This window comes from Orcinus orca, chromosome 2 (genome assembly GCF_937001465.1).
Source record: "Orcinus orca chromosome 2, mOrcOrc1.1, whole genome shotgun sequence".
NCBI lineage: Eukaryota > Metazoa > Chordata > Mammalia > Artiodactyla > Delphinidae > Orcinus > Orcinus orca.
The window spans coordinates 11,255,339-11,282,941 of NC_064560.1; the positions used below are offsets into that span (position 1 = coordinate 11,255,339).

At 39.3% G+C, this 27,603-nt stretch overlaps 1 protein-coding gene across 9 annotated transcripts in view; it reads left to right on the top strand.

Moving 5' to 3' along the window:
• The window catches only part of ARHGAP21 (Rho GTPase activating protein 21), a 168,567-nt gene that overhangs the window by 129,157 nt on the left and 11,807 nt on the right, over positions 1-27,603 (top strand). For 5 of the 9 annotated variants that reach the window (XM_049705364.1, XM_033407881.2, XM_049705365.1 and 2 more), the window contains 11 exons: positions 3,050-3,079; positions 4,401-6,291; positions 11,492-11,650; positions 11,795-11,897; positions 14,074-14,110; positions 16,429-16,554; positions 21,999-22,283; positions 25,280-25,344; positions 25,421-25,560; positions 26,461-26,603; positions 27,405-27,560. In XM_049705364.1, coding sequence (XP_049561321.1) covers positions 3,050-3,079; positions 4,401-6,291; positions 11,492-11,650; positions 11,795-11,897; positions 14,074-14,110; positions 16,429-16,554; positions 21,999-22,283; positions 25,280-25,344; positions 25,421-25,560; positions 26,461-26,603; positions 27,405-27,560 — 3,135 coding nt within the window. The remainder of the gene's footprint in view (positions 1-3,049; positions 3,080-4,400; positions 6,292-11,491; positions 11,651-11,794; positions 11,898-14,073; positions 14,111-16,428; positions 16,555-21,998; positions 22,284-25,279; positions 25,345-25,420; positions 25,561-26,460; positions 26,604-27,404; positions 27,561-27,603) is intronic. The other 4 variants (XM_033407883.2, XM_033407886.2, XM_012537147.3 and 1 more) reach the window with 3 other exon arrangements.

The window sequence follows — 27,603 nt, forward strand, 5'->3', positions numbered from 1 at the left end:
ATAAAATTAACAGGTCAGCCTGTGAACGCAAACTGGTAGGCAGGAATTTTAATCTTACTAGCTTATTTATTCTGCACTTTTTTGTTTGTTTTTCCTGTTTACTAGACAGTAAATATGGTACAGTAATAGTAATACTATCGCAATAGTAATAGGTATGGTAATAGTGATTTTGATGCAAGTCTACTAAAACTGAACTGAAAGATTATTTTTGGACTATTTAGCTACTGTTAGGCACTAATACATATAGTCAAGATCCAGACTGTTAACATTACATTTTATTTAAATGCTCTTTACAATTCTAATTCCAAATGAAGACTTCCGTGAGGCGTCTTTCTTTACTCCCCTCTCCTCCCCCCCCCCCCCCCCCCCCCCCGTTTAAAGAACATTTTGGATCTGTAGGCATGACGGGGCTGCTACTATTTTGTTTTCATTAGGTGTGGCTTGAATTTTAAAATATTAATTTTTAAACTACTAAGCTACTATAAGATATAAAACTTTAATACAGGGTAAAGGAAATTCAAGAAAAAATGTAGAGTGATATATAAAAGGCCTAATGAAAAAAAAAATTGGCTAAGGATTTTTTTGTCATATCCTATTGAATTCCCAAGTGCTAATCAGTCGGGAAAAAATCTGTTGTCTAATTCCATCAAAACTTCCAGATATATATTGGGTTGGCTAAAAAGTTCGTTCAGTTTTAAGTAAAAATGACACATTTTTCATTTTCACCAAGAACTTTATTCAACAGCGTATTCATTAACCAAATGAACTTTTTGGCCAACTCGATACTCTGAAGTATCCATTTGGACTTAAACGTAAAAATAAAAATTATTATGAGCCAAATATGCAATTCTTATGACATTGGTTTCAAAAATTTCTGGGCCACGCCATTTCAGGCAAACTTATTGATACAGGATGATTTTGATGTCATTATAAAAGAATATAAATTGACATCATTATATAAAAATTACCTTAAGTGATATTTTGTATTGTTTAATTGGTGCCTATTGACAATTCAGAGATTCCCAGGGGGTAATTAAACCATTGAAATGTCTGACCATGGTGTCTCAGTGAAAGACTGAGTACTTTCTGACTCAAGAGAAAGCACGCCACAGTCACAGCTATGAGCAACTTATGGAGTTTAAAATTCTGTTTTCAGAGTGTAAAACCTCATTAATGGGTTCCACGTTCTTCTCAAAGAGTTGAATATTGTAATCCACCCCAGTGTTTGCGCGAGCCCCGTCTAAGGCTTTCCTCTGTAGGCAGTTTGTTTTCTAGAGGAACACTTAAAGGCATCCTGGGAGAAGGGGACTCCTTAAAATTGTCATATCATCTATTCCTAATTTACATGCCTACGCTTATTCTGGAGATAATTTGTGTCTGCACCGCACCTCTCAGCATAGCCGTAGAAGTTTATTCCCATGACTTACCTGGAACACATACCAAGCGACAGTGGCCTTTGGAGCACTGCTGATTTCCCCATGGATGTTAATTGAATGGTATTGGTTCTCAAACTTTATGAGAATGAGAAACTTTTAAATAGATAGATAAACAAACAAGCTCTTTTAGTGTCCTTGAACTGAGAGGATATGTGAGGAAATTCAGTACTACTACTGAATGAATTCATACTTTATCTCAACCATATCTGCTTGCATTAGACAGTAGTACTGTATGTGTAAGGTATTCTGTTTAGTCCGTCCACTGTTAACGCGTGGTCCACGTGTGTATATTTAAGGACCCCTTTGCCATGATTTTACCCAGAAGTGGGGACCCATGAATATAGACTATTTAGGAATCTTAGCAATATCTAAAGTATGTCAAATACCTTTTCAAGTATTTAATAGCTCTGGTCATATACTTTTATTACTAAAAGATAATATTCCTCCCCAAATTTGAATAAAGGAGGTATCTTTAAATTATTAGTTCTAGAACAGCATTTCCCAGCAGAAGTTCTAATTGTGTTAAAACCCCGGGAAAAAAATGGGTTCCGTGGCCAAATAAGTTTGTAATTTCACGTCAAGTTTTACAGCGTACATTAACGTAGTAGAGGTCTTGAGAAGTCATGAAGCCCACCAGCCAAACTTCCCCTACATCATCAGGCATAAGGAATACACCACCCCTTTCAGGTGATGCTTAATAAAATTGCACAAACACGCTCTAACAATACTGTACCAGTGAGTCCACTCATCCACACACAGGTTTCCTGTCACGGAACAGTGCTGGCGCTACTACAATCAGCATTAAAAAGATAAGCTTGTTATGTCAGTGGCACATAGCCAAAATGTGTATTTTGACTGACTGTGTTCATACCTTAGAAATATTATGGCATGCATGTTTTTTTTAGCTACTGGGCTTTCATTTCTCACTGCATCCTGGTTTAGGTTCTATAATATTCTTTAGAAGTTAAAAAGAATTACTCTGGAAGTAATATTTTTTATGTCCATCCAGTAGCTATTTTCATAAGCTTAATAAAATAGGCCAAAAGGTACAGCATTGGAAGATCTTAATTTTTGAGGGAAACCCATTTGATAAAACAGCCATTCTTTCGTTCCAAATCCTAGTGTACAGGCAGCTGCAGTCAGCTGACAGCTTGTGGTTATGCTCTGATTTACAGGGGAAGGAGGAGGTTGTACTATTTTAAATGCATAATAGAGCATTCGTTTTGTCATCTGGAAGCAGAGATGGAAGAAACTCAGGGGAAATGAGAGGCATCAATGTTGCTGTTGTGGAAGGGAAGCTTTGTGGCACATTATCAGACAGCAGTGCATATTGAAGAAAATATCTGTTAGGAATGCATGTCACCAGATGTATTTTGTTTTCGAGACTGGTAGACAGATCAAATAAGAACCAGATAAAAGTGTGAGAAAAAGATGCTCAGAAGGATACTGAAGTTACTCTTTATGCCTCACTGCCCTTTACTTCTCTTGGTACCTTCCAGAGGAATCAGTATAGATGTATTTTTAGGTTGCTGTTCTCCAGCATCAATATGACAACATGATTCTGTCTTTATATCAGTAAGCAGCTTCTACTATGTTTTCCTATTTTCTGCTAGCTACAATTTACAAAGGATGTCACAGCTCTGGTAAGAACTGCACAGAAGCCATTTCCTTGCTTTATAAATCATGTTTTGTAGAGATTTGTAATAAGCCAATCTATTAAAACTGTAAGTTTGCTTAGAGGAATCTCTCCGTGGTGTTAATCTTACTAATTTGCAGAATGTGTTTGTGATATATTATTTTCTTTCTTTCTTTCTTTTTATGTTTGGTTTTCTTTCGTATCCTGTGCATAATTGGTGTTAAAACATAACATCTATCTGCATCTGTATTTTTTTAATTATCTCACACTCTCTCTTCTCCTAGTACTTTGCTGTTATGTTATGTTTGTGGCTGCACCTGAGCTTTGCAAGCTGTCTAATGCAAAGAGAGGATGTGATGATAGTCTTGAATTAAGCTTGTTTGGATTAGGGGAGGGTGTGTAACATGACACCACACCTAACTGTCTCAGCTGTTGGACATAGTCCTGAATTATATCGGTTAGCTCTGTTTTATAGAGTCTTGTTACTTAATTTGTTATTTTTAAGTTGTAAAAAACATTCCTAGATAATTTCGTGAATAATTGATAAAAAATAATTGGAGCTGCATGCCTGCCTGTTAGTAATAGAGAAATGTCTCCTTATAACAGGTAAAAGAGACCAAATAAATTTGTACGATACAATTTTGCATTACCGTAAAATAAAAAAATATAAATTATATACCAGGAAGATGAATTACCTTTTTTCATATTTTACGCCTTTAATATGTACTTAATTTCTTAAGTGTGCATATTCTCTATTTCTCCTGGCTGTTGGAGGATTTAATTTATCAAAATGGATTATTTTTAGCGACTCAGTAATCATTAATTGGCAAGACAGTGTTCAGTGTAATATTTATGATAGCAGCAGTGCCTAAAGTGAAGATGTATTTGGTGAAGATTTTAAATATTTTCACCTTCACTCTGGCAAAAGATCAGAGTCTTGTTTTGCTGAGATTTATTAGGCAGCCATTTAACCTGCCAACTGCTGGGGAAAAAAATCATAAAACTCGAAAGGGGAAATTTTTAGAAGCAAGACGTCCGTATCTAATTAATGGTGGCGAGGGCAGGGCGGAGTTTGCTGCGTTTCAGGTCTATTGAGAAAATAAGCAGTTGTAATTTATATTTTTTGCAAATTCTACAATTTATTTGATTTCTGAGAGACTAGCCCTTTTCTGAATTTGTGGAGTACCCTTACACTGTGTTTGCCTGCATGCTTTAGTGAATGCCACCCAAGAGCAGGGCACCATAAAATAACATAGTGCATCACAAGAATGGAAACAAGTGTTCCTTTGATGACTCTGAAGTGACCCCTTTCTCTCATCTTCATGTAGGCGTATTCTCAAGATGCCTACCTGAAGGGCAACGAAGCCTACAGCGGCAATGCCCGCAACATACCTGAACCTCCACCAGTCTGCTACCCCTGGCTGCCACCCGCCCCTCCCGCCCCGGTGCCGCCCCCTGAAACAGCTCCTCCAGACTCCTCCACGAGCAAACCGCAGACCAGTCCCCCAGTATTGACGCAGCCCGGCAGGGCCTACAGGATGGAAATACAAGTGCCTCCGTCACCACCAGAGGTGGCCAAGTCAAACACGGCAGTGTGTGTCTGCAGTGAAAGCGTAAGGACCGTCATTGTACCTTCTGAGAAGGTTATAGATTTGTTACCTAGTAGAAGCAACCACACGGTTCCCTCCCACAGAACGGAGGAAGTGAGGTACGGCAGGAACGAGCAGACCTCTTTCAAAACAGCATCAAGAACCACATCGCCACCATCCTCGATTCCCACGTCCCATCTAATCTATCAGACCGGCTCCAGGTCGTTGGAACCTTCTGGCATTTTACTTAAATCAGGCCATTACAGTGGACACTCAGAAGGACTGGCAAGCAGCAGGTCTCCAGCTGTGGATTCTCCTCCCGTATCTGTCAATCACTATTCTCCAAACTCCCATCAGCACATAGACTGGAAAAACTATAAAACTTACAAAGAGTATATTGATAACCGGCGGTTGCACATGGGTTGTCGGACAATTCAAGAAAGGTTAGATAGTTTAAGAGCAGCCTCGCAGAGCACAACAGATTATAACCAGGTGGTACTGAACCGCGCTGCCTTGCAGATACGACGTCGGAGCACCTCTCAGGACCGAGTGCCCCAGTCCGTTCAGATCCGGCAACGCAGCGTGTCTCAGGAGAGGCTGGAGGACTCTGTGTTAATGAAGTACTGTCCAAGGAGTGCATCTCAAGGAGCGCTGACATCTCCTTCTATTAGTTTTAGTAACCATAGGACTCGCTCGTGGGATTTTATCCAGGGACAGGGTGAAACCTTAGAAAACGTCCATTCTGAATGCCCACCACCCGATGTAAAGGGAGAACGAAAGCAGACTTACAAGTGGAGTGGATTTACCGAGCAGGATGATCGGCGAGGTATTTATGAAAGGCATAGGCAGCAAGAAATTCACAAATCTTTCCGAGGTTCCAATTTTACAGTGGCTCCGAGTGTTGTGAATTCTGACAACAGGCGAGTGAGTGGCAGAGGGGTGGAATTGGTGTCTCAGTTTAAAAGAATTCCAGCAGATCTGAAACCACTGCAGCCCAACAGAAATTTTCAAACTACCTGCGGAATGTCCCAGCCTCGAGGTATTTCACAAGACAGGTCACCTCTTGTGAAAGTCCGAAATAATTCTCTGAAAGCACCTACGCACGTCACAAAACCACCCTCCAGCCAGAACTCGTTTGTTTCCATCAAAGACCAAAGACCAGTAAATCACTTGCATCAAAACAGTCTCTTGAATCAGCAGACATGGTTAAGGACTGAAAGTGCCCGCGATCACCAAGTGGACACTGGGAAGCCCCCCTCTCTATCCGGAGCTTCTGTTAAGCCCGCCCCTCCGATGAGTGAGAACGCTGGCACTCCAGATTTGGAATTATCCGTCACTCAAAGGAATCAAGATTTAAATTTACAAGAGGCTGAAATTCAGCAATCAAATGCTGTAGATAATAAAGAAACTGTCATCCTAAGAGAAAAACCTCCATCTGGTCGCCAAACGCCGCAGCCTTTAAGGCATCAGTCTTACATCTTGGCAGTGAATGACCAAGAGCCCGGTTCAGACACCACTTGCTGGCTACCTAATGATGCTCGCCGCGAGGTCCATATAAAAAGAATGGAGGAGAGGAAGGCCTCAAGTACCAGTCCACCCGGTGATTCCTTGGCTTCCATCCCATTTATAGGTGAGCTCACTTAATGGTCATTGGCTAGTACGTCACATAATTAACACATCTTTTCAGCAAAGTATTTCTAGTTCAACAGGTACAGGAGTTTTACACTGTGATCTTAAAACACTTGTTCCACATTTTCTACACTCTTTTAAAACTAGAGCCATAAGCTTTTACTCTCAAAAATTATTTCTAGTATCCATTTTCCTGTTTTGTTTTTAAACTTTACATACTCAGTACTCATTTTTAATTTTTTTTTTTTGCGGTACGCGGGCCTCTCACTGTTGTGGCCTCCCCCGTCGCGGAGCACAGGCTCCGGACGCGCAGGCTCAGCAGCCATGGCTCACAGGCCCAGCCACTCCGTGGCACGAACCCGCGTCCCCTGCATCGGCAGGCGGACTCTCAACCACTGCGCCACCAAGGAAGCCCTTTCATTTTGATTTTAATGAGACAAATCCCCACCGTCTGGGGTGGGGTCAGGAGACCCATCCGCAAACCAGATTGTGCTTAGTTGTTGATTCAGCTGAAACAAAAGCCAAGTGGAACCGCTTTGACCGCTAGTAATCAACCTTTCATTTAAACAGTGCTTTTTACTTTCTAAAGCTTATTTCTTTGTAAATTTTAACTTGTGGGCCAACTGAAAAGACCTCTTTGTTGTCACATTACTTTGTCTTAGAATCAATCCTGGACTAGATGGGGGGAAATTACTTAAATTACAAGCATGTGCCCTGATCCAGAACACCTATCATGTTGACTGAGGCTTTAGTCTGCTCACATGCCCCAGGTATATTATCCACAAAGCAGCCAGTGTGTTTTTAAAAATATAAATAGGATCATTTCACTCCTGATCAGAACCCTTTTTTACTTCCCGTGTTACTCAGAATAGAACCCAGAACCCGACTGAGGTGGACAAGGCCCTCTGTGATCTGGGTCACAACCCTACTCCACCTCTCACCCCTACCTCCCGTCTTCCTGTGCACGCTGTCTTCACACACGCCAGCCTCCTAGCAGTCCTGAAACGCGCCAAGCACACCCTGCTTCAGCGCCCTGGCACCAGTTCCAAGCCTTGGAGTGCATTCCAGAGATATTCACAAGACTCGCGCGCTCTCAGTACATTTGGACCTCTGCTCAGATACTACCTTATCAAAGCAGCCTTTCCAGACCAGCCTATCTAAAATACACACAGAACCTGACATTCTCTATCTCCTTAAGCTACTTTATTTATCTTTATACCACTTGTTTCCACTTGGCATTTGTATTTTTTGTTTATTACATGTTTCTCTGCAGAGCTAAAACATGAGCTACGTGAGAGCCAGGATTTTAGATCTTTTGTTCACTTCTGTGTCCTTCATGCCTGGCATAGAGAAGGCACTCAATATTTGTCGAAATAATAGGTGAATGATAATTTTGATTTGATGGTTAAATGTGTAGCAAAACAAAACAAATTTTCATCATAATTACTATGCAGCTCTAAGATATCATATGCTAACAGGATCATCATATATGTCCTTCGTATTCTCTTCATTTAATAAATGAGAAATTTAAGCTATTGAGAGGTTAAATAACTTCCCCAAAGTCACACAGTCAGTATGCAATAGAGACTTCCCTGATTCAGCCTCATTGCAGAGCACAACTCCAGAGGGCACCATTTATACAGAATGCGTTGTGAACAGCGCCCTCTGGAGGTGTGTGATGCAAGGCTTGCTTTGAGGCCAAGGCCATACTCTCACTCAACCGGTTACCCCATAGGTTCAGGAAGAGTTTGCCATAATTTTGTAATATATTGTATTCTCTGTCAGTACTGTTTCAGACTTTTTCTCTTCTAGAGAAACTTTTTAAAGCCATTGAGCTCTTGGACTGTCAGGTGACACTGTCAGAATCAGTTTTTTAAAACAGTCCCACATAACTTATATTTTATAAATGTGGCGTATTCAAGTTGTAAACATTGCAGGGACTCTCAACCTAAATTGTGCTCATATTTGTATCTGTACCCTTAAGGCCGGCCTCAAAGAGTAGTAGATTTCCATTGTAGATGGAAATGATAGATATTTTATAGAAATGATGATTTTATGATTTTTTTTTTAAAACATACAAAGCCCTACAACCCATGGCTGTATTTCCCAGGCCTGTGAGATGTTACCAGAATAATGGCATTATACTTTCTTCCTACTTAGTAAGAATAATATAATGAAATTATATTGGAGTAATAAGAAGTTCGCTAGTTATATCTGTTAATATTTCTAGGTACAGGAATAAATCAAAAGGTGAATTATGCTTTTAAAGAGAAGTTTGGCTAAAATATAAAACAAAAATCTATTCTATATACATAAAGATTTAGAATAATTATTAAAATAGACCATTTTGTTTGTTTATTAAAAATAAAAATACTAATTTGTTCTGATCACATTCTACTTTAAGTACTTATTAGAGTCGCCTTAGTTCCTACTGGATGACACCTTCTGTTTTATTAATCATGACTTAAAAGTCCCCCAGCATAGAAGTGTCTTTATAATCCATTTATTTCCTGTATGCCTCCCAGGACTTTAATATATTGCATATGGTTACTCTGGTATGTCATTTGAACAGTACCAGCGGAATAGGGTAGAATACAGAACGGAGATATGAACACAGTATTGATTTTACTGTTCAGATGTAAATGCTGTCTATGGATGTAAGTGTTCTTAAGTTCCAAAATTTAATATTGAAATCCTTTTATTATTGAGCTTCAGAGTTTTATCTGACCAATGGGTATTTGTCTTTCCAATCTAGCTTTTTTTTTTTTGCGGTACGCGGGCCTCTCACTGTTACGGCCTCTCCCGTTGCGGAGCACAGGCTCAGCGGCCATGGCTCACGGGCCCAGCCACTCCGCAGCATGTGGGATCCTCCCGGACCGGGGCACGAACCCGTGTCCCCTGCATCGGCAGGCGGACTCTCAACCACTGCGCCACCAGGGAAGCCCCAATCTAGCTATTTTTAAAAATATGTGTTTTACTGGGATGACTTCAGCATTGAAATGGACTAAAAGAGACTATTTGCAATGTTTCTCAAAGTATTTTCTAGGAACACTAATTCCATTTGATAAAGGGGGAAAAACAAAGATCAGTGGTCAAATAAATTGAGAAATGCTGGGCTTTGAAAGTTAAACAAGTTTTGTCTGTCTTCACCATAGAACTCTCAGCATCATTAACATGCTCCTATATGTCGTGAATTTTCTAGACAGGATGTAGTACAATTTGTCTCAGAAGTATTTGACCATGAATCCTTTCTTTCATTTAGAGTATTTCAGTTTAGTATACCATAAAACACACTTTGGAGAATGTTGGTCTATACTCTATGCTATTTTATGGAACATTTAAATTAAAAGGAAGAAAAGCAAAGAATTAAGGCTTGCTGTTGTATCGTCACACTACAGGGTCTTTAATAGTCTGTGAATTTAATAGTTATTTTTGTTACTTGAAAACATTATAACCAATGCAAAATAAATAAGTAAGTAAGTAAATAGGTGCCTTGGCTTTATTCCCAAAATATCACAGAATGGAGCCAATTTATTTACTTAGTTATCTGTGTAATACAGAGCTAACGAAACGTCTTGCAGAAGGAAAATTTTCCAACATTTCGTTACACATTTAATATCTAATATTCCTTTGGGGTCACAAAGACTTAGAAAAATGAAGAAAATAAACGACTTTTTTTTAAAATTAGGAATATCGGTCATTAGCAGTAATTTGTTTATGGCCACTCCCACACATACATGCTCTTGTAAAGCTTCATAGTAAGTCCTGAAAATAAATTTCAACATCTTTCACAAGTAAACACAAAACGAGTAATGAGTTCCTAAGTAAATTGTTCTATAGTAGCAGGTATTAAGGTGTATTCTCCAATCCTGATTTTCTATCTTTCTTTTTACTACTCATAACTATTAATATAAAGAAACCAGCTGTATTACCCACATCGAGTTCCTCTCAAATTCCTTCTCCCCTCTTTTTTGCCATACTTTTACTACTTTTTGTTCTTCTCACCCTAAAGTTGGCCAGTATGTGTGTACTTAATTAGGATTAGCCTAACTAAAATTGAATTTGATTGGTGCAGCCATGCTGGCCCTGGCATTTTAAACCAATTTAGAAGTTTTGTAGGATATAGCTTGATTACAGTGTCTCTGTAGGTAAGTTTAGCTATCTGAAATTTACCCAAAAGGGCTGGGACTGGGTGATTGGGTGACTAAATAATAATTCTGCATTTAATATTCCCTCTTCTTAGCTCAGATTCCCCAAGTTTGAATTGGCATCTTCTTACTAGATAAATTTCTGTGTTCCAAGTTTAACGAAACTGCTCACCACAGAATAATTTTAGATGTTCATTTATCTTCCTTTTGGTAGTTGGCTTTTATCCCAAAATATTTCAAATTGATCTGTAGCACACCTTATAGAATACTATGCTTATTTCCTTAGGGAAATAAAAATTTTTTAAACTTCACACTTATAAAAATTATAGAATTGTATCCCTAAAGCAGACTTTCTGGATTTTCAGCTAGTTCCTTTAGTGTTGAAAAGAGATCCAATAGTAACTACACTGTCAGCCAGATCTGTCAGTTTTTAAAATAAATGCAAACCTCAAAAGCCCCCTAAAAATTCCTTGGCTTATGAAAGCCCCAGAGTATTTCATATTCTTACATAAATTAAACAGATACTTTTATCCCTTTTGTGGATTTATTGTTGTAGTCCCCTTAAGCTAGAAGTGACCCTGATAACCCTAGTCCAATTTCTTTATAGGGAATAAATTTAATACCCTGAGGAATTAAGTGGCTTCCACGAAGTCCAGCAAGACAAGTCCTTTGCCCCCTCCCCTGCTCGGTCTTCCCATTCCTAACAGCTGGCTTATTCTGTGTGCTAAAATAAATCGTCCGAAGATGGATTTGTGACATCGGTGCCTAATATTTATTAATTTCTTTTAAGGTAAATGTTGGATTCCTTGAAATTAGTACTTCCAGCATTTGTCAGCTGGCAAGCTGGGTCATCTTTCATACACATGCGCCCCTCACATACACACAAACCCATGAAATCTTGCAACCTCTGGTTAACTTGTCTGACCCATGAACCTGTAGACATGCAGCCAGGTAACTGTGACACATTCCCGGTGGTTCTTTCAACAATGAATACTGATCACTGTTGTATTATTTTATCATTACTGACGATACCTATTTCCTCTCACCTTACAGATGAGCCTACTAGCCCCAGCATCGATCACGATATCCCACACATCCCCGCCTCTGCGGTCATCTCTGCTTCCACCTCCCAGGTACCCTCCATAGCAGCGGCCCCTCCCAGCCTCACAACGTCAGCTCCTTTAATTCGACGTCAGCTCTCTCATGACCAGGGTACGTTTCAAGGAGCAGTTATGTGAACTGTCTTACGTTCTCAGTTTTCCATTTAGCATACTGTGACAGCCCGTGATCTCCTCGCCATTTAAAAAGAATCTGGAAACCACGTGCGCATGTCTAAATGTTGGGTTTTGATTGCAGAATCTGTTGGACCTCCCAGCCTGGATGCCCAGCCCAGCTCAAAGACAGAACGATCAAAATCATACGATGAGGGCCTGGATGATTACAGAGAAGATGCAAAACTGTAAGTCTCAAGCGTGTTATCTTAAATACTTGTTAGTGGCTGCTCAGTATGACCTTGACATGTAAATACTGAATTTACTGATGTCTTTTATATTTTCTAACTTCATGACATTAGAAATGCAAATAAAAAATCAAAGTTGCGGGCTTTCCTGGTGGCGCAGTGGTTGAGAGTCCGCCTGCCAATGCAGGGGACATGGGTTTGTGCCCTGGTCCGGGAAGATCCCACATGCCGCGGAGCGGCTGGGCCCATGAGCCATGGCTGCTGAGCCTGTGCGTCCGGAGCCTGTGCTCCGCAACGGGAGAGGCCACAACAGTGAGAGGCCCACGTACCGAAAAAAAAAAAAAAATCAAAGTTGTGACATGATAATACATTCAATTGAATTTTTAAAAGAATTAATGTTTAAAAATCAGTAATACACAAACATAATACAAAAATACATATAAAAATATATATATTAAATAATTACTTCTGCTTTAGGCCTTCAGTCACCCAGTTCTACTCTTAGACATAACTGTGCCATCATTTTCTTTTATATAATTCCAGAGCTATTCTGTGCATAAAGTCATACACACATTTACGTACGCTTATGTACGTTTGTGTGCTAATTGTTTTTATAAACAAATGATAGGTGCTCTACACACTGATCTTGGAGAGCATTCAGTGCATGTATGCCTGGCTTATTCTTTTTCATGATTGCTTAATTTTCCACTGAGTAGTTATACCATAATATATTTAACTGGTATTCTGTATTCTAACAGACATTTAGGTTGATCAAATCTTATGCTACAACAAATAATCCTTCGGTGCCTATATTTGTACATAGTTCATTTAGCATATATGTGAGTGAGTACAGTTGGAAAAAGGATTGTTACATCAAAGGGTATGTGTATTTTTTACTTTAATATCTATTGTCAGTTGCTCTCCCAATTTATTCCTCCTGAACCAGCTGCCTGAGGGGAGTCTGTGTGAGGTGTGGCCAAGGGCAGTGGCAGTGGCTAGCAGGGATTTTTCTAATGATGCAGAGTGGGATGTGTGAGCCGTTTCAGCCTTTACTCTCCCTCATTAAAAGGTATCAGTAAACAGCCACATTTCAGAGTCGCCTTCACCTTACCCCAGCTACACAGTGCTTCCTGCAAAGATGGCAGGACCGTGTGTTTCCTCCTTCATCCTCACCTCCCCTGACGCTCCATGGTGATCAGTGAGGCTCCTGTCACTGGTACCCCCTTTCCTGTTGTTCCAACAAGGAAAGCTTGGTTTTGATCTCTCAGAAAACAGTGCTCTGCAGTTTTGTTGGAGACGTGTAAGCACTGGCGCCCTCTCTCCCCGTATCCACTTTTTACTTCACTGCATTTAACCCCACTTCTTCATATGGTGTAGTTCAGATTACAGGCGTCTCCTGATGTTGTTGAAGATGAGTTTGCATATCTATTTCTGGTTGCCTTGTTGTGGGGGTGGGGGGCTCTGAGAGGAGAGGACAGCACCATCTTCGATCACACCTTAAAATCCTAAGTTCCTTAATGAACTTGGAATTAAAACAACAAGAAAACAACTTTGTCCCATAAGGTTAAATTGTTTTTGAATAATTAATGTGGACCTGTCCTCTGAAGCCCTAAGCTTATTCAGTGTCAGCTGCTGTTCTCTGTACTGAAACATCCAGAATATGGTCAGAGGGAAGAGTGGCGGCCATGACCAGCCCTGACAATGCACTTGCTGCCGCCGTGTCCACAAGCTGGACAAGTGTGGAAGTGCCTGTCTCTATCTGACCGCTGATGGTGACCACTGGCCAGTCATTATTGACAGTGTGGAAATCCTTAATAGAGCATCACACCTGTGGGTAAATAATAACATAACGGCCAGTGTTTAGTCTGAGTAGCTTTTTCCTTGATACAAAAAAAAAAAGGATAAGAAAATCTCACCTTTTATTCAGAGATGGTTTTAACTTACAGTTTAAGAAAACTTCTATCATGGAATAGAAAGTTTAAGTACTTATAAAGTTTAGGTACTTATAAAACTAGCTGTTTTTCCTCATTTGCATCAAACTCTGATTATTTAACATGGTAACGATGAAATGTCAGCTTATTAATGAAAGGGTAGTTGTAATAGTCAAATTACTTTTACATCTTTAAGGTATTTTTATGCATTTACTGCAAATATTGATAGACTTCTTTTCCAACAGGTCCTTTAAGCATGTATCTAGCCTGAAGGGAATCAAGGTAGGTATTCAGTATTTTTAAAATATCGGTAAATGATAAATGTTTCTATTTACCTGAATTTACTTTAGCTCTTCATAGAGAATTATTTCTTTTATCCATTAGGTATTTCATATTTAAATATCATAACCTCCTATTCTATAACTTTCAAGTGCATTTGGAAAATATCACTCTAAGTTGTGATTTCTAAACACATTCATCAAATATACAGCAGTTTACACACATTGTGCTGATTTTTCTTATTTTGTAAGTTTACGGACAAATATTTAACTGCCCAGCAGTATGTTTTTTTTTTCTATCCTCAACATTATTATTTCCTGCCTCCCCCCAATTCCCCCCAATACGATCCGCCCTGTCCTCTCTTGTCTATCCTTCCCTCATGCCTTTCCCTCAGTGAAACAATAAAAGCTGTTAGACAGGAATTTCCTTATTTTACCTTCTCCAAAAATACCAGGACCTTCATTTATACCCACACTTTCTGCCTTCCTTACTCTTATCTTAATAAGTATCTTTTTACGTGGCACATTATCCTATTAAGCACAAACACCCACGTTTCTGCTTTGGATTCCATCACTTTTCACTTTCTCAAGACCCCTGTCTCTTCTGCATAATCACTCTTTCCATTGGCTTAGTCACCATCACATAGAAGCATGTTCTATGATTTCCTGTATTTAAAAGAAAAACCTTCCTCGAATCCACGTACCCCTCTGTTTACTGCTCCAATTTACTCTTCCATTTTTCATAGCAAAATTCTTTGGGAAAAAAATTGTTGGTAGTTTCTACTTTCCCACATCACGTCTTTCTCACCCCACACGCATCAGAATGACACTGTTCAGGCCAAGGTTACCAGTGACACTCAGGTTCCAGAACAACTGGCTGCTTGGGTTTTTCACTTACTTGACCTTTCAGGAGTATCCAGCGTAATTTCCCACTTGCTTCCTGAAACACTTTCTTCCGCTGGTTTCCATTTCTGCCTCTGTGTAATATTTAAAATGTTGGAAAGTCTAGAGCTGGTTCTGACTCCCCTTTCCTCTCCACCTACCGTCATTTCCTTGGTGCTCCTACCCAGAGATCTCCCCGAGTGTATATTGCCAGCCTTGACCTCTTCCCCAAACTGAGGCTCATGTGGGCTCCTGCCCTGCACCATCACCATTTGGACGTTTAACAAGCAGTTCAAGGTTTCCATGACTAAGTAGACCTCAGGGACCCCCCCAGACATGTGTATCCCTCCTTTTCCCTCATCTGTCTAAGTCCGCTTCAATTTACCCACTTGTTCAAGCACCAGGTCTAGGAATGAAGCTTGTTTTTTCTTTTCCCTTTCAAGTACCGTCCGCTCTACCTCCAGAACATACCCTGAACTTATACCTTCCTCTCTGTCTTCACTTTCGCTACTTTAGTCCCAGCTGCCACCGTCCCTCACCTGGATTCCCACAGTACCACCTCCTTTCATGGTTGTCCCTTTCAAATCCGTTCTCCAGGTAGCAAGCAGAGCAACCTTTCAGCTGTATGATCAGATGATGTTACTCCTCTGATTCATCACTTCATGGCCTGCCGCACACTCCTGCCACAGCCTGAAGTACCCTGAACAATCTATAACTAGCTGTTTCTCTTACTTCCGTGGAAAAGTGAACATTTAAAATGATAACAGTGAGGGAATGCCCTCAGGGTCCATTGGTTAGGACTCTGCGCTTCCATTGCAGGGGTCACGGGTTCAATCCCTGGTTGGGGAGCTAAGATCCCACATGCCTTGATGTGGCCAAAAAAAAAATGATAACAATGAACGTACATTCAGTAGCTATATATTCTCCCTGAATTTTTCTTTCCCCTGATCTTTCGTGGTTGCCTCTTTTTAAAATGTTTTCTCCAAATTTCATCTCACATGTTCTTTCTGCAGAGAGGTCTCACCTCAGCACCACCAGTTAATAGCTGCTGCTCTGTTGTTCCTTATTGCATCTCCCTGTTTCATTCTCCGAATGGCACTAATCACAATCTGATCATTTTCTTGTTTTATTTTTCTTTCTTCTTTGCCTTTTCCCACTAAAATGTGAGCTCTTGAGAGTAGGTAAATTATACTATTTCTATTATTTTTTAGTGGTTAAAAAAATTCCTTCAGGGGACTTTAAAAATGATGGATACCCATTTTTTTAAAAAGCAAAACCAGAAATTTTTCTAATGTAATTGATAAAGTTAGGGTTTTTCAAAAATAGCCTTTCATTTCGAAGATTTAGTAAAAGACTTTTTCAGCAAAACAATTTCAACATGCAAATACTTATAAAGAAAAAAGCTGACATTTGCTATGTTTTCTTTGGCCTTTTCTATAGATCACAGACAGCCAAAAGTCATCAGAAGATTCTGGATCCCGGAAAGATTCTTCCTCAGAGGTTTTCAGCGATGCTGCCAAGGAAGGGTGGCTTCATTTCAGGCCACTTGTCACTGATAGGGGCAAGGTAGTGTGTTTTCTCAGCTACTGTGAGCGTGTGAAATGCAGGCCCTGAAAAGTAAAGCATTAAGTCTCTATACATAAAACGGTAAAATAGCCAGAATAAAGAGTGGAAAACGTTTATAAGCATCTTTCTCTACATAAAGGAAAAGTTATTTTTACAAATTCTAATCAGAGATTTAATTTTATACCTTTTTCATCCTTTATATCAATTACATATGGAATATGTTGTCTTGCGTCTTGTCAATGTAAAAGAGACGTGGGAGTATTTAAGAAGGAACTCTGATTTTCTTATTAAGTAGTTTATTACCCATGGATTATTACAGAATAGTACTTTAGGGACCAGCAGTTCTCCATATTAATAATTTAAAAATTTTTATTCAGTATCTCCCAGTTTACTCAAGTTGCCTTTATTTTTTTTTTTTTTTTGAGTTTTTTTTTTTTTAACATCTTTATTGGAGTATAATTCCTTTACAATGGTGTGTTAGTTTCTGCTGTATAACAAAGTAAATCAGCTATACATGTACATATATCCCCATATCTCCTCCCTCTTGCATCTCCCTCCCACCCTCCCTATCCCCCCCTCTAGGTGGTCACGAAGCACCGAGCTGATGTCCCTGTGCTATGCGGCTGCTTCCCACTAGCTATCTATTTTACATTTGGTAGTGTATATATGTCCATGCCACTCTCTCACTTCGTCCCAGCTTACCCTTCCCCCTCCTCATGTCCTCAAGTCCATTCATCAGAACCACTTTTTTTTTTTTTTTAAGATTCCAGATATATGTGTTAGCATACGGTATTTGTTTTTCTCTTCAAGACTTGCTTCACTCTGTATGACAGTCTCTAGGTCCATCCACCTCACTACAAATAACTCAGTTTCATTTCTTTTTATGGCTGAATAATATTCCACTGTATATATGTGCCACATCTTCTTCATCCATTCATCTGTCAGTGGACACTTAGGTTGCTTCCATGTCCTGGCTATTGTAAATAGAGCTGCAGTGAACATTGTGGTACATGACTCTTTTTGAATTATGGTCTCCTCAGGGTATATGCCCAGTAGTGGGATTGCTGTGTCATATGGTAGTTCTATTTGTAGTTTTTTAAGGAACCTCCATACTGTTCTCCACAGTGGCTGTATCAATTTACATTCCCACCAACAGTGCAAGAGGGTTCCCTTTTCTCCACACACTCTCCAGCATTTATTGTTTGTAGATTTTTTGATGACCATTCTGACTGGTGTGAGGTGAAACCTCATTGTAGTTTTGATTTGCATTTCTCTAATGATTAGTGATGTTGAGCATCCTTTCATGTGTTTGTTGACAATCTGTATATGTTCTCTGGAGAAATATCTATTTAGGTCTTCTGCCCATTTTTGGACTGGGTTGTTTGTGTTTTTTGATATTGAGCTGCTTGTATATTTTGGAGATGAATCTGTTGTCAGTGGCTTCGTTTGTAAATGTTTTCTCCCATTCTGAGGATTCTCTTTTCATCTTGTTTATGGTTCCCTTTGCTGTGCAAAAGTTTTTAAGTTTCATTAGGTCCCATTTGTTTATTTTTGTTTTTATTTCCATTTCTCTAGGAGGTGGATCAAAAAGGATCTTGCTGTGATTTATGTCATGGAGTGTTCTACCTATGTTTTCCTCTAAGAATTTTATAGTGTCTGGCCTTACATTTAGGTCTTTAATACAGTTTGAGTTTATTTTTGTGTATGGTGTTAGGGAGTGCTTTAATTTCATTCTTTTCATGTAGCTGTCCACTTTTCCCAGCACCACTTCTTAAAGAGGGTGTCTTTTCCCCATTGTATATTCTTGCATCCTTTATCAAAGATAAGGTGACCATATGGGCGTGGGTTTATCTCTGGGCTTTCTATCCTGTTCCATTGATCTATATTTCTGTTTTTGTGCCAGTACCATACTGTCTTGATTACTGTAGCTTTGTAGTATAGTCTGAAGTCAGGGAGCCTGATTCCTCCAGCTCCGTTTTTCCTTCACAAAATTGCTTTGGCTATTCGGTGTCTTTCGTGTTTCCATACAAATTGTGGAATTTTTTGTTCTAGTTCTGGGGAAAATGCCATTGGTAGTTTGATAGGGATTGCACTGAATCTGTAGATTGCTTTGGGTACTGTAGTCATTTTCACAATGTTGATTCTTCCAATCCAAGAATATGGTATATCTCTCCATCTGTTTGTATCATCTTTAATTTCTTTCATCAGTGTCTTACAGTTTTCTACATACAGGTCTTTTGTCTCCTTAGGTAGGTTTATTCCTAGGTATTTTATTATTTTTTTTCAATGGTAAATGGGAGTGTTTCCTTGATATCTCTTTCAGATTTTTCATCATTGGTGTATAGGAATGCAAGAGATTTCTGTATCATGTAGTATCATGATCATGTAGTATCATGTCATCTGCAAACAGTGACAGCTTTACTTCTTCTTTTCCGATTTGGATTCCTTTTATTTCTTTTTCTTCTCTTATTGCTGTGGCTAAAACTTCCAAAACTATGTTGAATAATAGTGGTGAGAGTGGGCAACCTTGTCTTGTTCTTGATCTTAGTGGAAATGGTTTTGGTGTTTCAACATCGAGAACGATGTTGGCTGTGGATTTGCCATATATAGCCTTTATTATGTTGAGGTAAGTTCCCTCTATGCCTGCTTTCTGGAGGGTTTTTTTTTTATCATAAATGGATGTTGAATTTTGTCAGAAGTTTTTTCTGCATCTATTGAGATGATCATATGGTTTTTCTCCTTCAATCTGTTAATATTGTTTATCACATTGATTGATTTGCATATATTGAAGAATCCTTGCATCCCTGGGATAAACTCCGTTTGATCATGGTGTATGATCCTTTTAATGTGCTGTTGGATTCTGTTTGCTAGTATTTTGCTGAGGATTTTTGCATCTATGTTCATCGGTGATATTGGCCTGTAGTTTTCTTTTTTTGTGACATCTTTGGTTTTGGTATCAGGGTGATGGTGGCCTCATAGAATGAGTTTGGCAGTGTTCCTCCCTCTGCTATATTTTGGAATAGTCTGAGAAGGATAGGTGTTAGCTCTTCTCTAAATCTTTAATAGAATTTGCCTGTGAAGCCATCTGGTCCTGGGCTTTTGTTTGTTGGAAGATTTTTAATCACAGTTCAATTTCAGTGCTTGTGATTCGTCTGTTCATATTTTCTACTTTTTCCTGGTTCAGTCTCGGATGGTTGTGCTTTTTTAAGAAGTTGTCCGTTTCTTCCAGGTTGTCCATTTTATTGGCATATAGTTGTTTGTAGTAATCTCTCATGATCCTTTGTATTTCTGCAGTGTCAGTTGTTAATTCTGCTTTATCATTTCTAATTCTGTTGATTTGAGTCTTCTCCCTGTTTTTCTTGATGAGTCTGGCTAATGGTTTATCAGTTTTGTTTATCTTCTCAAAGAACCAGCTTTTAGTTTTATTGATATTTGCTATCATTTCCTTCGTTTCTTTTTCATTTATTTCTGATCTGATCTTTATGATTTCTTTTCTTCTGCTAACTATGCAGTTTTTTTGTTCTTCTTTCTCTAATTCCTTTAGGTGTAAGTTTAGGTTTTTTATTTGAGATGTTTCTTGTTTCTTGAGGTAAGATTGTATTGCTATAAACTTCACTCTTAGGACTGCTTTTGCTGCGTCCCATAGGTTTTGGGTCGTCGTGTTTTCATTTTCATTTGTTTTTAGGTATTTTTTGATTTCCTCTTTGATTTCTTCAGTGATCTCTTGGTTATTTAGTAGTGTATTTTTTAGCCTCTGTGTGTTTGTATTTTTTACAGATTTTTTCCTGTAATTGATATCTAGTCTCATAGCGTTGTGGTTGGAACAGATTCTTGGTACGATTTCAATTTTCTTAAATTTACCAAGGCTTGATTTGTGACCCAAGAATGTTCCATGAGCACTGGAGAAAAAAGTATAATCTGCTGTTTTTGGATGGAATGTCCTGTAAATACCAGTTAAGTCCATCTTGTTTAATGTATCATTTAAAGCTTTTGTTTCCTTAATTTTTTTCATTTTGGATGATCTGTCCATTGGTGAAAGTGGGGTGTTAAAGTCCCCTACTATGATTGTGTTACTGTCAGTTTCCCCTTTTATGGCTGTTAGCATTTGCCTTACGTATTGAGGTGCTCCTATGTTGCGTGCATAAATATTTATAATTGTTATATAGTATTCTTGGATAGATCCCCTGATCAGCATGTAGTATCCTTCTTTGTTTCTTGTAATAGTCTTTATTTTAAAGTGTATTTTGTCTGATATAAGAGTTGCTACTCCAGCTTTCTTTTGATTTCCATTTGCATGGAATATCTTTTTCCACCCCCTCACTTTCAGTCTGTATGTGTACCTAGGTCTGAAGTGGGTCTCTTGTACACAACATATATACGGATATTGTTTTTGTATTCATTCAGCCAGTCTATGTCTTTTAGTTGGAGCATTTAATCCATTTACATTTAAGGTAGTTATCGATATGTATGTTCCTATTACCATTTTCTTAATTGTTTTGGGTTTGTTATTGTAAGTCTTTGCCTTCTCTTGTGTTTCCTGCCTAGAGAAGTTCCTTTAGCATTTGTTGTAGAGATGATTTGGTGGTGCCGAATTCTCTTAACTTCTGCTTGTCTGTAAAGGTTTTAATTTTTCCGTCAAATCTGAATGAGATCCTTGCTGAGTAGAGTAATCTTGGTTGTAGGTTTTTCCCTTTCATCACTTTAAACATGTCCTGCCACTTCCTTCTGGCTTGCAGAGTTTCAAGTTGCCTTTATAATAATTTTATTGTTTCCCCTTATTTTATAAATATAGAGGTATTTAAATGAATATCAATATCAATATATGCTTCATTAAGTAGATAACAATATAAGAAAAACTTCACCAGAAAATTTTGTACAATATTTCTGTAGCTTAACTTATAAGAAAACTTTAATACTGTCAAAAGAGTATCAAATTTTTTTTAGAAAACCCATCTTGCATGTTGTTGCTTGACCGTATAAAGTTGATCAGTTTTGTTAACTAAATTCATTACGTCTGCATATCCTTTTGGGATTAGTTTTTTTCAGTGTTTGTCATTTGCATGATCTAAGACTTGTCTTAAGCCTTGCTTTCACTCAGAGGAGTTTTCTGACTGACTTTTTCCTTATTTTCTATTCCCTTAGCATTTTTTATATATTTTGCTACACTCGCTTTATCCTAATTAACTTTGTTCATTTTATTTTCTCAACCCAATTAAAGTTGAGATTTCATTGCGCCTGATTGTGATAGGAATACATTACCCAACTTGGTTTACGTTCCACACTTTTTGTCTTTCCTGCCCTAACAAATACATATTGACGTAAAGCAGGCACCTGCCACATTGGGTATACATTTAAGCGTGTTAACAGTGTTGCTAGATGCATGTGTCCTGTCACTAAGATTTAGCCAAGTGTTGAGTATGCCTGATCTGTCTCATGTTCTCCAGCGAGTTGGTGGAAGTATTCGACCATGGAAGCAGATGTATGTTGTACTTCGGGGCCATTCGCTGTACCTGTACAAAGATAAACGAGAACAGACGACTCCGTCTGAAGAGGAGCAGCCCATCAGTGTTAACGCTTGCTTAATAGACATCTCTTACAGCGAGACCAAGAGGAAAAATGTCTTTCGACTCACCACGTCCGACTGCGAGTGCCTGTTTCAGGCTGAAGACAGGGACGACATGCTAGCCTGGATCAAGAGCATCCAGGAGAGCAGCAACTTAAATGAGGAGGTTAGTGTCCAAAACGACATTGATGAAACCGACGCTGTCGCAACATTTTCTTTTTAAAGGAGACTGAAAGAATCTGATACATCATTTAAAAAAAATCATAACGTGCTATCTTCGCTTAAAAATAGTTGATCAGGGCTTCCCTGGTGGCTCAGTGGTTAAGAATCCGCCTGCCAATGCAGGGGACACGGGTTCGAGCCCTGGTCCGGGAAGATCCCACATGCCGCGGAGCAACTCAGGCCCGTGCACCACAGCTACTGAGCCTGCGCTCTAGAGCCTGTGAGCCACAACTACTGAGCCCGTGTGCCTAGAGCCTGTGCTCCACAGCAAGAGAAGCCACCGTAGTGAGAAGCCTCTGCACCACAACGAAGAGTAGCCCCCGTTCGCAGCAACTAGAGAAAGCCCGCACGCAGCAATGAAGACGCAACTCAGCCAAAAATAAATAAATGAAATAAATTAATTAAAGAAAAAAATAGTTGATCAGAAGGAAAATTCAGGGACTTCCCTGGCAGTTCAGTGGTTAGGACTCTGTGCTTCCACTGCCAAGGGCACAGGTTCGATCCCTGTCTGAGGAACTAAGATTCCACCATCCACACGGTGCTGCCAAAAAAAAAGGAAAACTCAAGTGTACCTATATTATATTATTTTCACTTATTGGGAAAATCACCATTACTGACCTAGAAAAGCAGATTATTCATACATTCTGCATACCTTCTCGGAAGCAGTGAAGCACTGAGCAGAGACCTAGGTTCCTAGTCCTGGTCATTACCTTTGTGACTGAATAATTCCAGATCTGTTTCTTTGTGTCAAAACCAGGGTTGTTGTGGGCTTAAGTTACAGCGAAAATGCATCTCCAAACAAATTGCTGTGTAAATGCAGAGGCCCTGATAGCATGATTCTTGTTAATGAAATTATGCAGGCAAGAATATAATATAGCCTACTATAATACAGTAATTGGTTTCTAAGAAAACTTGTAGTATCAGAAATCATGTTATAAGCCACTTTTTCTTTTTAATAAAGAGAGTTTCTGACTCACAACCATCAAGTTATTTTTTATAGCAGAACTTTCAGTAGTGAAGATTTTTTTTTAAGTGAAGTTTTTTTTTTTTTTTTTTTTTGCGGTACATGGGCCTCTCACTGTCGTGGCCTCTCCCGTTGCAGAGCACAGGCTCCGGACGTGCAGGCTCAGCGGCCATGGCTCACGGGCCCAGCCGCTCCGCGGCATGTGGGATCTTCCAGGACCAGGGCATGAACCCGTGTCCCCAGCATCGGCAGGTGGACTCTCAACCACCATGCCACCAGGGAAGCCCAAGATTTTTTTTTTAAGTGTACATAACTGTAAACTTTACGGAGCAGATTCAGCAATGATTAAGTCTAGATTTTGCTCAAGGGTGCCTTTTTCATATCATCAGCAGTTTTTCTTAGACGTTATTCTCCTTTGCGTGCCCGTTGTTATGACAAAAAAAAAAAAACCCACAAGGTTCTTTCCCCCTACTTTCCCATTACAGTATGCAGGAACACCTACATTAACCATGAAGTTATGCAAATTATGTTCTCGAATTCTGTCATTTCCATTATATCCAATTCAAGTCATGAAAACTTAGAACATAGGAAAACGCCTGTACTTTTTCTCGTCTGACAGTTTACACTCTACCTTGTTTGTCGTGAACAACGAATACCAGATCCATATCAATACAGCCCTTTTTCTACAACCACCGCTATAAAGAGACACCAGACCTGAGTTTTGGCAAAGTAAACAGGGAGAATCACAACTTGGGTGTAGATTTCAGCTTTAAGTAGCAGTTCAAAGGAGTTCCTGTTTGATCAGCCCCTGCTCTATGCCAGGTGTCCTGCTGGGCAGTAGATGACTTCAGCTTTGAGACATAGGGCTTTTTTAGAAACTGAATGAAGTGATGCTTATGAAGAACGCACCCCAGTGCCTGGTAGGTCATGAACATGTACTTCGTGTCAGCCATTATAGCATCATCACTACCATCTGATTCTGAGACACGGGTGTTTTCACCAAGTTTTAGAGCTAAGAAAGTAATAATTCACCGAGCATATACCATATGGCAGTCACTCTTTTAAGCATTTTATGTCAGTTAATTTCAGCAGCCATATGAATGTGTCTTCTTATTATCATCACCATGTTTCAAATAAGGGAACTTTGTGGCAAAGAGAAGTTAAGTAATTTCCCCAGGGTCACATAGCTCAGAATTGTCAAGCAGTCTTATTCTAGATCTTAACCATATCCTCTTTCAGTTGGTAAATGAGAAGAATCTATTTGAATTCGAGAATTTATAAAGTCTGTATTCTTTGTAAACTGTAACGTTCACTATGACCAAAACGAGACAAGTAAAAAAAATACTTGCGAACACATGTCAATTTATAATTGGAACCAATAGGGGAAAAAAAAAATCATCTCCTTGTGGTCAACTCTGAGTTTTCCATGTAGCATATTATTGAGGTTAACCTGTTGAGGTTAATAAAACCAGGTTTGAGCTTTTTTCTTCTGATAATATAACTGTCACTTCTGATACTAATTGACCCTCAGTCTCACTGTTCCTATCAATTAATCATTAACACATTTTGGCAGTATTCCATCTTTTATCCAACTGTATTATTTTGAAACGCTGATCATTCTTTCTGGTATTAGTGAGAGAAAAAACTGGCTCACTGCTTCCCAGTCATTTATTGAAAACGCCAGATCAGTTCAGTAAGTTTGAACACTGGCTACTTGCTGGTACTAGTCCAGGTGTTGCTGGGGTACAGAAAGTAAACAGAAAACTCTTGGCGGTGGCAGAGGCCCTTGAACGTTTGTCACTTAGTGAAGTTAGGTCATGATTTGAATAGAGCTTTTAAAACAACTCCATGGAGTCTGTATTGAATAAGCAAAGTAGTACAGTGTAGAGCTCCCCCCTGCCCCCGAGAAAGAGTAGGATCCTTATTTAGGGAGTTTGGAATTGACTTTCTAATTTTACCTTCTATTTATTCTGTAGGACACTGGAGTTACTAACAGGGATCTGATTAGTCGAAGAATAAAAGAATACAACAGTCTGATGAGGTGAGAATCCCACCATGCCTGCAGGGTAACTGGGATGTAAAATCCGTACTTGGTCAGAAACGTTCCTTTCTTTCAGCAGCAAAGCAGAGCAGTTGCCAAAGACCCCTCGCCAGAGTCTCAGCATCCGGCAGACCCTGCTTGGTGCTAAAGCAGAGCCTCGGACTCAGAGTCCACACTCCCCCAAGGAGGAGTCAGAAAGGAAGCTTCTCAGTAAAGGTACTGACATCCGCATTCCTAGATAAATTTAGGATTTAACATTGGGTTTGTAGTAAATCAACTGTACTTAAGTTAAAAATTTTTTTTTTTTTTTTTTAATAAAATTGGGATTTTAAAGGTGTTTTCATGTTTTTCTGTGCCTTTTCTGCGGACCTCAGCTCAGGGTGAGCTAACCGAGAGATCACTGGGGGCCTGGTCCAGGCTGGTGGGGCCTTTCCCTTAAGCTGGGGTCCAAGACACCAGTTCTTTTTTTTTTTTTGCGGTATGCGGACCTCTCACTGTTGTGGCCTCTCCAGTCGCGGAGCACAGGCTCCGGACGCGCAGGCTCAGTGGCCATGGCTCACGGGCCCAGCCGCTCCACGGCATGTGGGATCTTCCCGACCGGGGCACGAACCTGTGTCCCCTGCCTCGGCAGGTGGACTCTCAACCACTGCGCCACCAGGGAAGCCCAACACACCAGTTCTTATAATAAAGATCAAGTGAAGGAAAATACAACACATACATCTTATGTCAAAAACTACCAATTGGATAAATGCAGAGGATCCAGATGCTTTCATTTTGAAATAAAACCATTATGTTTCCTTTTGCTAAAATCTCACTATAAAGATGTCACATTAATTCTATCGTCTTGACTGTTTTAAAGAACATCATGGTACAGATTGTCAAAGGGTGAAGAAGCAGAATTGATTTGTACTAAATTATATGGAGGGTTGAAAGGAGTGCTATATCAGGAAGAGAATAGAATAGAATAGAATATGTTTGATACATAAAGGATATGTTATTTATAGTACAGGACTCTGATTTATATAAATATTGATAAAGGATCTTTAAAGTCATGATTTAAACACTCTTGTTTCTATTTTCTTTTCATGTCATTTTCTTTTGAATAACGATCAAAAGATGACACTAGTCCCCCAAAAGACAAAGGCACATGGAGAAAAGGCATTCCAAGTATTATGAGAAAGACATTTGAAAAAAAGCCTACTGCTACAGGAACGTTCGGGGTCAGACTGGATGACTGCCCACCAGCTCATACTAATCGGGTAAGACACCAGCCCGCCAGATTTCCTAAAGCCATTAATTCAGCCGTCGTCATAACAGGACCCGAGTACACAGCCGTGCAGGTCACAGGGGGTATCTGTCCATCTGTTGAGTATTTTCCTCTTCTTAACAGACCTTAGTTTCTCTAAGCATGTCTGACCTGTACGGGTGTATGGAGTAATTTTATCTATAATGCTTTTTTCTAATGTGTTGACTCTGAAATAGAATAATTATTCAACGGCTAAGAATGTATCTGAAACTATCGGTAAGAAGTCATTTTCAAGTCGTGTGTGTTTCTGTTTTCAGCATTTTAAAAGAAGGATGGGAACAAGAATCTGATTAAGAAAGTGTGATAAATGTAAATGTGCGTGTGTGTGTGTGCGTGTGCATGTGTGTGTGCGCATGTGTGTGTGTGTGTTTACAATGCCCACGTTAGGATTCATATCATGAGTGGATGGATGTTATTCTTTTCCCCTGTCCCCCTTCTTTTATTCAACTGAACTGTTGCCATAGTCTCCCTACTTGCTCTTGTTTCTTCTTTAGACTGTTATCTCCCTGTGGGGCCTCCTCTTTCAGTCTTGACCTATTCATTCTCTTTCCACTGACTCAACTATCTCTTGCTGGTTTTGTCTCTTCTCAGTTCTCCAATGTTTCTATTCTTTATTTTCTCTGTATCAAATAACAGCAATTTATATACTGTTTCCTTTTGGATGAAAAGGGCCTTGTAGCTACGATATGTATCTACTAACTGAAGATAAACATTCATGCTGTGTTAAATAAAATGTTTATTTCTTGTTTTGCAGTATATTCCATTAATAGTTGACATATGTTGCAAATTAGTTGAAGAAAGAGGTCTTGAATATACAGGTATTTATAGAGTTCCTGGAAACAATGCAGCCATCTCAAGTATGCAAGAGGAACTCAACAAGGGAATGGCTGATATTGATATACAAGACGATGTAAGTCTGTGTATTTCTATTTGAATAACTGGTCTGTGTTTTT